The sequence below is a fragment of the Exophiala oligosperma genome (assembly GCF_000835515.1).
Source record: "Exophiala oligosperma strain CBS 72588 unplaced genomic scaffold supercont1.15, whole genome shotgun sequence".
Classification (NCBI taxonomy): Eukaryota; Fungi; Ascomycota; class Eurotiomycetes; order Chaetothyriales; family Herpotrichiellaceae; genus Exophiala; species Exophiala oligosperma.
The window spans coordinates 319,541-333,995 of record NW_015622832.1 but is presented as its reverse complement, the minus strand read 5'-3'; the positions used below and the strand labels follow the sequence as shown (position 1 = coordinate 333,995).

The 14,455-nt window shown below is 51.7% G+C and overlaps 5 protein-coding genes across 5 annotated transcripts; 3 read left to right on the top strand and 2 right to left on the bottom strand.

The window, feature by feature from the left end:
• The first annotated feature begins 158 nt into the window (after positions 1-158).
• On the top strand, positions 159-2,575 carry PV06_10755 (uncharacterized protein). Its single transcript, XM_016412333.1, has one exon. The coding sequence runs from the start codon at positions 416-418 to the stop codon at positions 2,360-2,362; it is 1,947 nt and encodes a 648-aa protein (XP_016257347.1). The 5' UTR covers positions 159-415; the 3' UTR covers positions 2,363-2,575.
• A 1,349-nt stretch (positions 2,576-3,924) lies between these two features.
• PV06_10754 (methionine-tRNA ligase) lies at positions 3,925-6,136 on the top strand. Its single transcript, XM_016412332.1, has 2 exons — positions 3,925-4,216; positions 4,295-6,136. Exons 1-2 carry the CDS (start codon positions 4,015-4,017, stop codon positions 6,019-6,021), a joined length of 1,929 nt encoding a protein of 642 aa, XP_016257346.1. The 5' UTR covers positions 3,925-4,014; the 3' UTR covers positions 6,022-6,136.
• PV06_10753 (uncharacterized protein) lies at positions 6,059-8,891 on the bottom strand. The gene has a single exon (XM_016412331.1). The coding sequence runs from the start codon at positions 8,659-8,661 to the stop codon at positions 6,361-6,363; it is 2,301 nt and encodes a 766-aa protein (XP_016257345.1). The 5' UTR covers positions 8,662-8,891; the 3' UTR covers positions 6,059-6,360.
• Positions 8,892-9,130: 239 nt separating this feature from the next.
• On the top strand, positions 9,131-13,725 carry PV06_10752 (uncharacterized protein). Its single transcript, XM_016412330.1, has 2 exons — positions 9,131-11,144; positions 11,191-13,725. Exons 1-2 carry the CDS (start codon positions 9,556-9,558, stop codon positions 13,574-13,576), a joined length of 3,975 nt encoding a protein of 1,324 aa, XP_016257344.1. The 5' UTR covers positions 9,131-9,555; the 3' UTR covers positions 13,577-13,725.
• On the bottom strand, positions 12,961-14,414 carry PV06_10751 (30S ribosomal protein S13). The gene is made up of 3 exons (XM_016412329.1): positions 14,350-14,414; positions 14,252-14,296; positions 12,961-14,194 (listed from the first exon to the last, which is right to left on the bottom strand). The coding sequence occupies exons 1-3, from the start codon at positions 14,350-14,352 to the stop codon at positions 13,886-13,888; spliced, it is 357 nt and encodes a 118-aa protein (XP_016257343.1). The 5' UTR covers positions 14,353-14,414; the 3' UTR covers positions 12,961-13,885.
• Positions 14,415-14,455: the final 41 nt, after the last annotated feature.

The window sequence follows — 14,455 nt, the reverse complement described above, 5'->3', positions numbered from 1 at the left end:
GTCTTGATCTGGCAGTTCTATCCATTCTCAGTAAGGGGCCGGTGGATTGTGCTGCAGGAAAACGTGCTCAACCAGCTCGGAAATCTGCTCATGGGTCTTGGCAACTTTACTTCAAGCCTCTCACTTTTCAACTTTGATGTCTTGGAACAATCCATGTACATTAGTCCAGAGTATCGAGCACGTTCGAGCACATTTGCAACTCCTCTCGATGGCACAGGTCGTGGGGCCGACAAGATGTTGGCCAGGCCAAGGCGACAGGGGGCTACACGAAAGACAGCGTCCCACATGTCCAGAGGTGTATTGTAGACTCACTATACTTGACCTCGCTTCAACGGTCGCGATTTCATCCTGAAGTTCATTGTCGTCTGGAGCATTCGTTTGAGAAATTGGTATACTTCTTCCTTCAACCGCAACCATGTTGGACCCAAGGCATATTCAGAATATGAGCGACGCCAAAACCCTCCAGCACCATTGGGGTTACGCGGACAGAGCCGTGCCTTGTACCAATGATGCAGGTTCGTGCAGCTATCTAGACAGTGTGTATCACTCCCACGACCTGGGTATGCTGTATTGTGGTATTCTTTGGGCAACCATTCTGGGAATCTTCTTTATCTGGGCCGTGGCGCGGCGCCTCTCATCAGCGTCGCAGAAGTCACCAAACACGGTACGCCGCGTTCAGAGGACAGTTGCCTCGTTCAGTCGCCATTATCTACTTCCGGACTGCCTCAGGACTTTGTTTGGACGGGTCACTCGGCTCCAGGTTCTGGTCTTGTTTATCTTGACAGTATATCTGACGATATGGACATTCGTCGGTATCACCTACAAAACATGGGTTACCCCGGTGAAGAACATGCCTGGAGTCTACAATACACGCACTGGCGTAGGTCCGTGGGCGGATCGAGTTGGCGTGCTCGCCTATGCCTTGATGCCATTTTCAATACTGTTATCTTCTCGGGAATCCCTCCTTTCTCTAACGACGGGCATTCCATACCAACATTTCAACTTCTTGCACCGATGGCTCGGTTATATCATATATGTTCAGTCTGCACTACACACCATTGGATGGTGTGTCGTCGAAATGAGACTATACCAACCGCAACCGGAGACCGGTCTCGAATGGATACAGCAACGATACATGATTTGGGGGGTGGTGGCGATGTTCTTGTTGACCATCATCCTCATCTCGAGCACGCCATGGGCCATTCGACAGACTGGCTATGAGTTCTTTCGCAAGTCACATTACGTCGTCGCAATGCTTTTTGTCGGAGCTTGCTGGGGACACTGGTCAAAGCTCAATTGTTACCTCATATCCTCACTCATTGTATGGCTTGTTGACCGCGGCATACGACTGGCTAGGACGGGCTTGTTGCATTATAACTACGTCGAGGGTGGCAGAATGCGATTTAGAAGTGTCACAGCTCACATATCTCGATTTTCTGACGACATCAATGGTGATGTGTTGCGTCTCGACTTCGTACATCCTCAGAGTGCCTGGGCTGTCGGCGCACACTTCTATCTTTGCTTCCCTGAAGTGAGTATATGGCAGGCGCACCCATTCACGTCCATCGGCGAAGCTAGTGGCAAGTCCGGGTGTCAGTCCCACACGTATATCATCAGGGCTAAGAAAGGCGCAACCAAAACTCTAGCAACCCTATCTGCAAACCAGGAAGCATCCACCAGCGAGGGACAGAAGGACGCCAATATGGTGGCCTCGACCACGCCAGTAATATTGACCGGTCCCTATGGAGACTCAATCACCCGCCACTTGTTGCCGGACACAAACGTTCTTTGCGTCGCAGGCGGCACTGGTGTGACTTTTGTCCTACCGGTACTATTCGATGTCATCCAACAGCCTCCCCAGCCCGATCGGAAAATCGAGTTGATCTGGGCGATCCGAAGGAAGGACGATTTGGCATGGATCAACGCAGAGTTGAGAGCGTTGCAAGAACGTGGGCGGAGTCACCATCTGAAAATTCGCATCCATGTCACCAGAGAGACTGGTCAGTCCGAAACCGACACTGAAATCCTCGACGCGTATGCAAACGCTCCGCGCACGAAAGGCGCAACAGACATCACCTCAGCTAGGATCTCGTCAGAAAAGGCCGGCGCAGTAGACCTTACAGTCCAGCACCCCTCCGATGTAGAAAGTGCACAATCGAGGCATCCCGATCTCGATTCCCTCGTCCGCGACTTTGTAGAGACGACAGTGTGCGGAACGACGTCGGTATTTGCGAGCGGACCTGGCGGCATGGTGTCGGAACTGCGAAGGATTGTCGCTGGTTGCAACTCGGGCAAGAAGGTCTGGGAGAGAAATGAGCGATACGATGTGAGACTTGTTTGTGATGATCGGCTAGAATGGTAATAAGTTGGTCTGGGATGGTCGCGACATTTCACTTCATTGCAGATGGTTCAATTAGAGACAGTCTCAATCGTCATCCAGATTAGTCCCTGTGATCCAATTTGGTCTGTGACGTGATGTTGTAACTAATCCATCGTGAGCCAATGAGGAGTAAATATGTACGATAAATATTCGCCTCTTCTCTTATCTCAATTAGGCATCCTCGTTTTCTTCTCAGCCTTGCAAGTAAATGCCACTTATCTTATTGACTGGTGACTGAATCTTCAACACTGTGCTCCTCAGTATCTGTACGGACATCACTGACCATCTACCTAAAATACCTCGGACGACAACTTGTTTGGCAAACAGGAGACTGGGTAACCAACATGCCCACCGCCGTGGATCGGGCTTTACAGTCTCGCGTAAGGTCACCACCTACTCCGGACCTATTCCTGTTTATTACTTTAGTGTCCCCTTTTCTTTCCTTGTTCTCGTTCTGTTCTTCTCCTACAATTACTGACTTCGTCTTTTCCCCTCTAGCGCCTATTCTTCGGTGCGTCTGTCCCTCTTCAGGCTCCCGGCTTTTCTGATATCATCATCGCGCAAACAACAACACACCGTTCGGGGCTTCTTGACGTTTCCCAATTCCCATTACTTCTGCGGTCAATGTGGAACAATGGTTGACTTTCACCAATTGTTCATAGGCTTCGCTGGACTCGTCACCGTCGCATCCTTGTGGAATTTTTGGGGAGGAGAATTGTTCCCTGCCGAGCGCGACCCGAAAGGTGGTACGTTGTTTGCCCCGGTTCACCTAAACAGCCTAGGTACCTCTTTACTGGCTGGTATCTTCTTTCTCGTGCAAAACACAAACTGAACTGTAGACGTGGTTCAGATCCAGAATATTGGACCGAGACAGAACTCAAACGATGGTTGAAGCTGGTCAGTCCAACCAAGGCGAATTCGCTTTTGCTTTTGTGTGATTGAGTATGGAAACTGACTTTGTACAACAGCGGAATCTGGAGCCAGGCACCAAAATGACTAGAGCTCAACTTATTGAACGAGTCAAGGCGAATATGCAGATACAGAAGGATTCATGAATAATGATGTGTTATTGGTGGTGGCAGTCCTATATGAACGTTGGACCATTGCAAGGGAGGGCAGAGTCGCTTTACCAGGTCGGCGTTAGGTCATATGGTATCCTTTGTTCTGTCTGCGGAGGACGTGACGGTTGTTTGGTTGAAAGAGCAATCTTGCCAATGATGCTCCACGTTGCGTTGGGAATGGTAGCTGGTCTACTATTTGCAGGACATAATGTACTTCCGACGGCGCATGGCTAAGGGCGGTGGCCCTGTCTCAAGGGGGTAATTTATATTTGAGTCGAGGTTTGATTTCTACGTCGCAATCAATCTTCATATTTGTCATATGACTACCTAGGTGGCTTCTTGCTTGTCAAGGTTCTACTTATCCTCGCCGATTGAATATTCCAGCAGTAGAGAGAGAGAGCGTCAGCCTTCTATAGACAGCCTTGTAAAGCCTTGCCGCTCCTCAAACTCCAAGCGGGGAAATATTTTTTTTTGGAGCTTCTAGGAAGATCACTCGGACTGCGGACTGATCGTATTCGAACGAACATCTTAGGCTCTGAATACCACGAGCAAATATATCGAACCGGCAGCACCATGCTTGCCCTGGAGCAGCGTGCTCGGAGCTTCTTTCTCCAGTGTCGAGCCTCCGCCGCACGGTGCAAGTACCAATCCTCCTTCGCCATCAATCGATCGTTCCCACGACGCGCTTTCGCAACGGTCGAGCCTCTGCTCGACGACACCGACAAGAAGAAGAAGCCTTACTATGTGACTTCGCCCATCTTCTACGTCAACTCAGGTGAGATTCTCCCCCGCCAGGACTCTGAGCCGTGGGCGTCTTTGGCTAAGCATGTGTGTGTGTGTGTGTGTTGATAAGCTCCTCACGTCGGTCACTTGTACACGCTTGTCCTCACGGACGTACTGAAACGATGGGCGAAACTCTGCGGCGACGAAAGGGCCACGCTCCTGACGGGCACCGACGAGCATGGCATGAAGATACAAAAGGCGGCGCAGCGGGCGAACACTGACGTGAAGCTCTTCTGCGACCGTCACGCGGAGCAGTTCAAGGCGCTCTGCGACGCCGCCAACATCAGCTACGACCGGTTCATCCGGACCACCGACGCCGACCACAAGGGGGTGGTGGAGCACGTCTGGAGCGAGCTCAACCACGGAGGCTACATCTACGAGGCGAGCCACGAGGGGTGGTACTGCGTGAGCGACGAGACCTTCTACCCCGAAACGCAGGTCCAGAGGATCCTCGACCCTTCGACCGGCGACACCAAGATCGTCTCGATGGAGACGGGGAAGGAGGTGGAATGGACCTCGGAGACCAACTACCATTTCAGGTTGTCCGCCTTTCGGGATGCCCTGCTCGAACACTACGCGAAGAACCCGACCACCATCGTCCCCAAACAACGCATGGCGTTGGTGATGAAGGAGATTGAGAGTGGGCTCAGCGACCTCTCCGTATCGAGACCCTCGTCTCGCCTGTCGTGGGGGATTCCGGTGCCCGGCGACGACAGCCAGACGATATACGTGTGGCTGGATGCGCTGTTGAACTACCTGACAATGACCGGCTACCCGTTTGGTGGTCGTGGCGCGGACAAGCCTGGTTCGATGTGGCCGCCCGACTGCCAGGTCATCGGCAAGGACATCATTCGGTTCCACACCATCTACTGGCCCGCTTTCCTGATGGCCCTGAAACTCCCCCTGACCGGGAAGTTTCTGTCCCACGCCCACTGGACGATGAACAACGAAAAGATGTCCAAATCCTCCGGCAACGGGGTCAATCCGTTTCTCGCCATGGACAGGTACGGGGTCGACGCCATAAGGTTCTACATGGCGTACCACGGCGGGATCGTCGATGACGCCATGTACGAGAATTCTCGAGTTGCCGGGACGTACAATCACATCTTGAAGGACGGTTTTGGCAATTTACTCCAGCGAGTATTCAAGAGTAAGCAGTTCAACGTTCAAGAATCCGTCAGGCTCGTCGCGGAAGACGCCAAGGGCTTTTCCGATTTCTTTGCTGCCGAAGACCAGAGTCTCGATGATGGCGACAACGCAGGTGGTGGTGGTGGAGGAGGAGGAGGAGGAGGAGGAGGAGGAGGAGGAGACCTCCAGACGTTAGGCGAAAACATCCGAACCCTCAACAGGCAGTTGGCGGTGGTACGGGAACGGACGGACAAGGCCATGAGGGAACCCAACCCGAGGACGGCGGCTCACCACATCGTCGAGCTGATCAGAAACACCAACAAGTTCTTCCACAACGCGGCCCTCTGGGGCCGTGTGAACAGCACCGACCCCGACGAGCTCCGGCTGTGCCACTACGGCGTCTACGTGAGCGCCGAGTCGATCCGGATCACCGCGATCCTCCTACAGCCGTTCATGCCGGGGCGGATGAAGGTGGCCCTCGACATGATGGAGGTGGAAGACTCCAAGAGGACGTTCGCGCACGCCCGGGTCGGCGCCGACCTGACCTTCGGATGTCCACCCCCTGCACCTGCACCGCCAACTTCGCCCGACGACGACAAGAAGAAGGGGAAGAAGAAAGCAAGGTCGACGGTGCCGCAGTTGTTCCCCATGCTGCTTTCCGACAATTGATTTTTTACCTACCCGGGGACATGTTGATCATCCAGCCCAGCGCGCCCGTCATACGTGCAACATTACAATGTATTATATATTCCGTACATATTTTTGAGATGGCACTGAATACCTGTCATGTATAGTATGTACAAGTATCTTTCATTCTGAACCGAGACTGTACTCGTACATGTCCTGGCTCGGACATCGTGTCTGTCACGATCGCTATTGACATCTTCACCCTTTACGGAGTGGTACATTGGATATTGTTCACAATACAAGCTGCGATGCGCCCTTCAATTCGTCTCTCTCTCTCTCTCTCTCTCTCTCTCTCTCCGATCCTCTTTCCGTCAATGAAATTCAGGAATCACAATAGCCGGGTGCCTTGCCTGAACTTCCACCGGCCCACTGCTGCACCGTGAGCACGGTGGTGTACACGCAACCCGCCACCCCAAAGACACAAACCACATAGTCCAACCCCCGTTGCCACGGACCCCTGGCCACGGCCTTCAAGTGGAGCATGGGAGGGTATATGTAGACGAGCGGGATGCAGGCGAAACTGCCGACGAGCGCGACGAACTTGTCCAAGTCGCCCGCCCCTCCCCAGGCGATCAGCGAGCAGACACAGACCAAAAAGAAGCGGAAAACGTTCTTCTGCCACTTGATGTACGGGTTGTACTTGCCGGACCGCGTGAACAGTTCGTTCTCCATGATGCGGATGGCCGGGAAGAGCTGGAGCGGCGTGCTGAGCAGGATGGCGAGCGAGTATAAAAACTGGACCGCGTTCACCATTTTGCTGTCCTGCGGCAGGTTGAGGATGACGACCGTCTTGGTCTTTGATCCGTAGGCGGCATACGACAACGCGCCGATCGAGGTGAAGAGGACCGTGATGATGACCATGACGATGCCAAGCACTTCGGGGAACTTGTGCGGTTTCTTCATCGACTCTTGGATGGGAATGATAAGCCCAACCCCTTCAAAGGTAAAGATGGCCGTCCCGATGAAGAGTGTCCACGTGGAAGGGTTGAACTGGGTGATGTCGGAGACGCCGCGGTTGAAGACAATGGTCGCAATGTCGTAGTAATACAGATATATCAGTCCCAACATGATGAATGCGTCGGCGATGAGAGCCGTGAAGCCGAGCTTGCCGATTTCTCGAATCAGACTGAGTGGGAGGAAGATGATCAGTTGCATGAGGATCATAAATTTGATGTCAATGAAGCTTTTGCATTTCGAGACCGCCAGAACAAAGGCCTGTAAGTTTTCTGACGTGAAGACCGTGTAGGCCGACACAAAGCCGAGTTGACTGATGACGATGGAGAACAATATCAGAGCTCTCATCCATTTGCCATACAACACACCTCCAATGTCGCCGAAAGACGCTTCAACCACATTGCGCGTGTTGACCAGGAGAATAAAACAGTGAAAACTGAGAAGTGCAACCCCGAGTAAGACTAGGGACGAGAATAGCATGCCGCCGTTGAGAAAAGCGCGGGGAAGGAAGAGAACTCCTGTGCCGACAAATGATTTCAACAGGAGCAATGCAGCGTTGAAGCTGCTGTTAGTGCCTCCTGTCTTTCGTTCTTTATGTCTCCTCTTCCGCAGGCCCCCGGTTCCAGGGGTGAGCAAAGCGCTGTCTTCCCCCGGTTCTCGATCGCTGCCCTCCTCCCAAGCATCGGAAGAGAAGTATTCGTCAGGCTCCAAGACTTCGTCATCTTCCTCAAGTTCTTCACCCGCGAAATGTCCATATAATGTGAGAAATTCGAGAAAGTTATTGGTGAATAGCTGGGGGTTAGGCTTAGATTTGCCATTTGCTTGCGTTCTGATTAAATCCTCCGCTGGCCCAGCAACATTCGAGACTCGATTTGAAGGGTCAGGGCTTTCGGCTGCTCGACGGAGGAAATGTCTGCGGAAACCGCCAGGTACCTTGATGTTTTGAATATCCAATATCTCGCTCTCAGGCTCCGGCCTGGCGTAACTGAAACTCTTGCTTCTTTTTCCACGCCCGAGTTGACTGTCTTCTTGTTCTTCAGCCCATCGATAGACAGCACGTGTTATATCACCACCCTGTAGCCGTAAACTGGAGAACTCTTCCTCATCCATGCCCGCTCCCCGTTCATTGAGGTCCATCCGCAAAGAGCCCTTGTATCTGCTCGACCCTTGATCTGGCTGCACAAGATGTCTTTTCACCACTTCCGCGTCTTCGGTAGGAGCCGGGCTTCCTGCCATATCCCTTCCTTCGAGCAAGGACCCATAATTACTTCTCGGTACCCGATCATGACTGCCCGACACTGCGGCCGCACCAGCTGAAGAATGTCTTGGGGTTGTCTCAAGCATGGGAGGTGTGTGAATACGGGGCGGTGATTTGGACGAAGAGGCAAGGGCTGTAGAGAGAGCAGACTGCCCAGGACCAGGTAACGAGCCGAAATTGTCGAGTTTGGGCAAAACGTTGTCAAGCTTGTCGGAAGCCATCTGCTGAGGAGTCGGAACCTGGCCAACCGGGGGACTGTTGAGACGATGGGACGGGACAGGAGAGGATAGTCTGGCCATCGAGGTATGTCTGGAATGCGTAGAAGGATTGGGAGAGGCCGCCGCTGGGGTGATCGAAGGACTACTACGTCTAGCCCGGATGTCTAGAGGTTTGGGTGCGGGCGAGGCCATGTTGACAGAGATTGTAGACAAGCAGTATGAGAGGCATCCGTCAAGCAGCAGAGATGGAGTACAGAATTAGGCTTGTGAATGCGACATATAAGCGAGTGAGTTTAGATAAAGGAATAAGAAAGAACAGTCAATGGCTTATGGAATATGCAGTATGAATTGTGTGGTAGCGAGATGGACAAAGGAAGCCGACGAGGTCATGGGGGACTGTGGCCCATGATGCTGGTGGCTTTTCGGGCTCCGCCGCTTAAATATTCCTGGCGGACTAACTTGAAGGCCCGAGAGAATGAGGTCTGCCACTCGTAAATGCCCAGGTCACTCTCGGCGACGGCGAATTCTGTCTCATCCTCGTGACTGGATGGCAAAGATCTGGGCCATGCATCAAGGGGACGTACTGTACCTCTTAACCAATCTTTCGCATTCAGTGCCACTCACGGACTATAACAAGCCTCGGAGCCAAGTTTGTTAAGGAAGAAAAAATTTCGCCCAGGCTACGGGAGTCAAAAGTGTCCATCAGTTCCTCATTCCACACGTCACATCTCGTAATAAATTCCACCCGAGCCACGACTGTTGCAACTTTACAATACGGTTACCTTGGTACAGTACAGGGTATCTATCTTACAAGCATTCGTGGTGTTTGTGGTTGAGGACTTTCTGGTAGCACCGTCGACGGCCCGTCACGAAGGTTCTCAAGCTACGACTCTACAAGTAACGACTTGTCCCCACGCGATAAGAGTCCGAGTCTAGATCTCAAAACGCAGATGACAACACTACACACACTGTACGACAACCTCAGATATCGTCTTCTCCAGTCTCGTAATGCCCAATAATTTGCTCAACCTTCAAGCCATGTATTGATGATGGACTGGCATTTCGACAGTGGATTCCATCGCAATCATGGTTGGCACGGGAGGAAAGGAATGGCCGGCCCTGGGACGAGGCACTCTCACACGAAGTCGGCCAACATTCTTAGCACGCACAGCTACCGATGATGCTGCTCAACTGTTACGAAGATCGTCATTTGCTGCTTTATCAGAATCCCGAGGCCAACCACCGGACGATCATGGTGATTCTGTTCCCGATTCTCCTTCGAGGCCCGTACCTGTTCCGTCCGCGGCTTCCAGCCCCTCGATCACTCGTCCCCAAACAGCCTCGTCGACAGGCGTGTATGGGACTTTCGACAATGTTCATAATGTGCAAGAAAGTGGCCGGGCTAATGGGCAAGTTGATCTTGCAGCCTCTATGCCACAGGATCCCTTGACCGGACAGTTGCATTCTGCAAGCACCAAACCTGAGACTCCCACCTCTAACCAAGTGCCTATACTGCCACGAGCGAATGGTGGCACCGACAAGCTGGGTACGTTTTCAGGAGTATTTGTCCCTACGAGTCTGAACGTGTTGAGTATTCTCATGTTCATCCGATTTGGTTTCATTCTGGGCCAAAGCGGTGTTATCGGCATGCTGGGCATGTTGGCCGTCGCTTACTTGATCAATCTCTTGACAACCATGTCTATCTCTGCCGTGGCCTCAAACGGTGTTGTGCGTGGCGGTGGTGCTTACTACCTAATCTCCAGATCCCTGGGCCCTGAGTTTGGTGGAGCTATTGGACTGGTCTCGTATCTTGGATTCGTGTTCAATACTGGCATGAATGCGGCTGGTCTCATCGACTGTCTCTATTATGTCTTTGGGTCTGAATCTGGAGATTGGGCAAATGCTATCCCTGAAGGTCCTTGGTGGCAGTATCTGTTTAGCACAGCGGTCGTGGTGGTTTGCGTCGCCATCTGTCTAGCAGGGAGCTCCATCTTCGCTCGCGCCAGTAATGCTCTTCTCCTCATTCTCTTGCTCGCCACATTCAGCATTCCTCTCTCGGCCCTCGTCATGCATCCATTCTTCGGCAAAAATCACTTTACCCACTTTACCGGATTGAGCATCAAGACTCTGAAAGCAAATCTGTTACCACAGTTCACCAGAGGCGCTGCGGGAAGTCAAGTACGTGGCAAAGAGAACTACCAGGATCTCTTTGGCATTCTCTTCCCAGCTACTGGGGGTATACTAGCTGGGGCCAGCATGTCCGGTGATCTGAAGAATCCCAGCAAGTCTATTCCACGCGGCACCTTGGGCGGACTTGCTCTCACATTCATCTCGTACACCTCGGTCATCATAGCCCTCGCTGCAAGTGTCACGAGAGAATCATTTTACAGGAACGTGAACGTAGTTCAGGACACGAACGTGTCCGGTGCGCTCATTCTTGTGGGTGAGATTGCTACAACCTTTTTCAGCGTCTTGATGGGCATTATCGGTCCTGCCAAACAGCTCCAGGCCATTGCCCGTGACAGCGTCTTCCCAGGCCTTTCGATATTCGGTCAAGGGAGTCGGAAATCTGACGAACCGGTCCTTGCCATCTTCTTCACCTTTATTGTAGCACAACTTACTCTTGTTCTTGACATCAATAGGATTGCGTCTCTGATTACGATGACTTATCTAATGTGAGTTTTCTACATTCAATCCTTGTCCACAGCTGACCACCTTTAGGACATTCTTTGCTCTTAATGTTGCCACATTCCTCCTACGAATTGGTTCGGCTCCTAACTTCCGACCGTCTTTCCATTATTTTAGCTGGTGGACGGCAGCGGCAGGTGCCGTCATGTGCGTCGCCAGTATGTTTTTTGTTGATGGACTCTCTGCTTCAGGCTCAATCGCCATCCTCCTGATCCTGATTGTGATCATTCATTACACCACAATCCCAAAACCTTGGGGCTCAATTTCCGAAGTACTTATTTACCATCAGGTGAGGAAGTATTTGTTACGGCTGAAATCAGAACATGTCAAGTTTTGGCGTCCTCAGGTACTCCTCTTCGTGAACGACCCTAGAAGAGGATACAAACTCATTCAGTTTTGCAATTCCCTGAAGAAGGGGGCACTTTTCATCATTGGCCATGTGATTGTCACTCAAAACTTTGGTGACTCTGTACCCGAAGCTCGACGCCAACAAGCCGCTTGGAACAAATTCATCGACTTTTCCAAGATCAAAGCCTTCGTCAATGTCGCTATCTCGCCTTCTATTGAGTGGGGGGCGAGAAACATTTTCCTGTCGGCGGGTCTGGGAGGTATGCGGCCCAATATTGTTGTTTTCGGCTTCTACAACATACAACAATTCCGCGCAGAACAACCATTAGTTGATGTTCCCAGCCCTCCTCCAGAGAGGAAACACAGTTCACTCAAAAGGCGAAGGACGAGCAAGAGTATGATGAAAGGAGAGCTTCCTACAGATTCATGCTATGTCGAGAAACGAACCGATGTCCAGAGCTACGTTATGGTGCTAGAAGACATGATATTAAAGCTCAAGACAAACGTGGCTGTCGCCGTTGGCTTCGGAGAGCTGGAATTACCCAAAGCCCCAGAAGGGGTTACGAAGAAATTTATCGACCTTTGGCCGATTCAGATGTCGGCTGAGATTACCTCCGAGGCGGATGGCCAATCTCGAAATGTCCTCACGACAAATTTTGACACCTATACACTTATCCTCCAACTTGGCTGCATATTACACACTGTGCCTTCATGGAAGCGCGCCTTCAAACTCCGAGTCGCGGTTTTTGTCGAATACGAATCTGACGTGGAAGACGAGAGGTCACGCGTTACATCTCTGCTCGAAAACCTTCGCATTCAAGCGGAGGTGCTCGTCTTCTGGTTGGCTTGTGGTAGTGTGAAATCTTACAACTTTATCGTAAATGGTCAAGACGTGGACGATGAAACCCGTGATCAGGCTGATAAGGTGTTGGAAGATGAAACATGGTGGCGTGAGCTTCAAACACTCCGCGGTCACTCCCAATCCGGCGATATCAGTGCTGCCGACGTGCTCTCGATGACAGAGGATGTCGAGTGGCCCAATTCTTCTTTCCAAGGAAGAAGAGAAGCTTCTATGGTTCGTTTTGAAGGCTTGCGGAAGCTGCTTAATCGACCCAGGAGGAAGTCTTCGCTGGGGAACTTGTCCAATCTAGGCATTAGCCTCTCCATGCGGACTTCACGCCTTGATGATGATATGCTTAGTCGGCACGCTTCTCACCCTAGCGACTCTGAAGGGTCAAGTTCCTCGAGTGAGGAAGATGATGAGAATTACGAAGATGAAGACAACTATGAGGCCTCCGCAGCAAGCTCCTCTGAGGAGGAGATGCTGCTTCACGAGTCGGATTCCGCCGATTTAAGAACTTCAAGCAAAGCCAAAAGTTCCTCGAAAAAGAGCAGCCTAGCAAGTTCTAAAAGATCCAAGAGGAAACATAAGAAACCTAGACACCAAGGTGCGTCCGAGTCAACATCTTCGCCATCTCAATTGCAGCCTCTAGATGGGAAACTCATGGGTGACACAAATGAAGACCAACGTGGGCGCAGTCCGGCTGCGATGGCCGGCTTCGCTCCCTCGCCCATGTCTACGAACACTCTACAGGTTTCCAGCTCGAAGCGTGGCACGTCGCCAAATTTCACATCTTCGCCAGTGCCTCTGACGCGGCTGGCAAGCGAGGAGGGAGTCGGGCCGTCCATTATGTTTGCTGATGAACCTCATCCTCGACGGCAGACGGTGGACGAAACTGAGCCAGATACCGGTCGCTCAATCTACCAGCGGACTATAGACGACAGTGCCCGGCCCCGGCCTCCGTCTGGGTTTCCGTCAGCTGCCTCTATTCCATTGTCCTTTAACGATTTGCCAAGTCGGGCACAGCACCTGATATTGAATGAATTGATATCGCAGAATAGCGAAGATACCGCGGTGATATTTACAACACTCCCAGCGCCGGTTGACGGTACATACAAGAGTGAAGTTGACAGTCTTGGCTATATCAGCAATCTGGAAGTCTTGGTCGGTGGATTGCCGCCAACGCTTCTTGTACACAGTAACAGTATGACCGTTACCACCAATTTATAAGGTGGAAAGGAAGTCATCAGCCGCGGATGACGAGACCGCGAGTACTGTACTAGTACTGGTCGAACATAGATCCATCAATTGGCTGCTCAATGTAGGCAGCCCATATAAAGACAAGTTCGTAAATCCTTCTCTTCCCAAGGAAATAGTGTCGGTCGTCCTCCTCCTGTGGGCATACACATTCATGCGCAGTGCTCCTACACTTCCTGAAGGTGTACTGCCGCCTTGGAGACATGCTTAAACATGAATTTGATTGATCTTGTAAATTTACAAACCCGAGACAAGGACCGGGGAAATGGCAGCTCCGGACCTCTAGTGTCTTTCCACCTTGTTGAACCACCGGGCGTTCTTGGTCTGACTCCTTGTGCCTTGCCCACGGACAGGTAAATTCATGGCATGCCTTCTTCCTCTGTACGTGCCGGTATCTCTTAGTCGTTGAATATCTTGGTTTATTTGTCTCCGCAGATGGTTTTCGAGTTTCATGGAGTCGAGATGGGCTGTGAGATCGAGGACTTGGTTCTGGGACAGCTCTCCAACTCGGATCGTATCGTGGAGGTAGAATCTTGACATTATTCGAGCACGAGTGTGAGCTCCAACACCAAAGAACTTTTCCAGGGCACGCTATACAAACAGCACGTCAGCACGAGAATATGGACGTTCATCTATGCTCCGACAAACCTTCAAGAAGCGGTGCTCCGGGAAATTGACCCCTAGGATGAAGACCTCCTCCAAATTAGCAGATATACAATTACGGAGCGGAGAGTAGATAGGCTCACCATGACTCCTTCCCACCTCGCTGCCCTCTCAAAGCTGAATGTTCACTTCGACTTGGGCAATGCACTACCGATATCCGTTGTGAGGAAAGAATTTCGCGTGCTAGGA

What these genes read in the sequence shown, in the direction of transcription:
- PV06_10752 (XM_016412330.1), top strand. Translation starts at nt 9,556, where the DNA reads ATGGTTGGCACGGGAGGAAAGGAATGGCCGGCCCTGGGACGAGGCACT. An exon ending in ATTACGATGACTTATCTAAT is followed by an intron (nt 11,145 to 11,190) that starts GTGAGTTTTCTA and finishes GACCACCTTTAG; the next exon opens with GACATTCTTTGCTCTTAATG.
- PV06_10754 (XM_016412332.1), top strand. Translation starts at nt 4,015, where the DNA reads ATGCTTGCCCTGGAGCAGCGTGCTCGGAGCTTCTTTCTCCAGTGTCGA. An exon ending in CATCTTCTACGTCAACTCAG is followed by an intron (nt 4,217 to 4,294) that starts GTGAGATTCTCC and finishes TGTGTTGATAAG; the next exon opens with CTCCTCACGTCGGTCACTTG.
- PV06_10755 (XM_016412333.1), top strand. Translation starts at nt 416, where the DNA reads ATGTTGGACCCAAGGCATATTCAGAATATGAGCGACGCCAAAACCCTC.
- PV06_10753 (XM_016412331.1), bottom strand. Translation starts at nt 8,661, where the DNA reads ATGGCCTCGCCCGCACCCAAACCTCTAGACATCCGGGCTAGACGTAGT.
- PV06_10751 (XM_016412329.1), bottom strand. An exon ending in CGGAGCACCGCTTCTTGAAG is followed by an intron (nt 14,195 to 14,251) that starts GTTTGTCGGAGC and finishes CTGTTTGTATAG; the next exon opens with CGTGCCCTGGAAAAGTTCTT.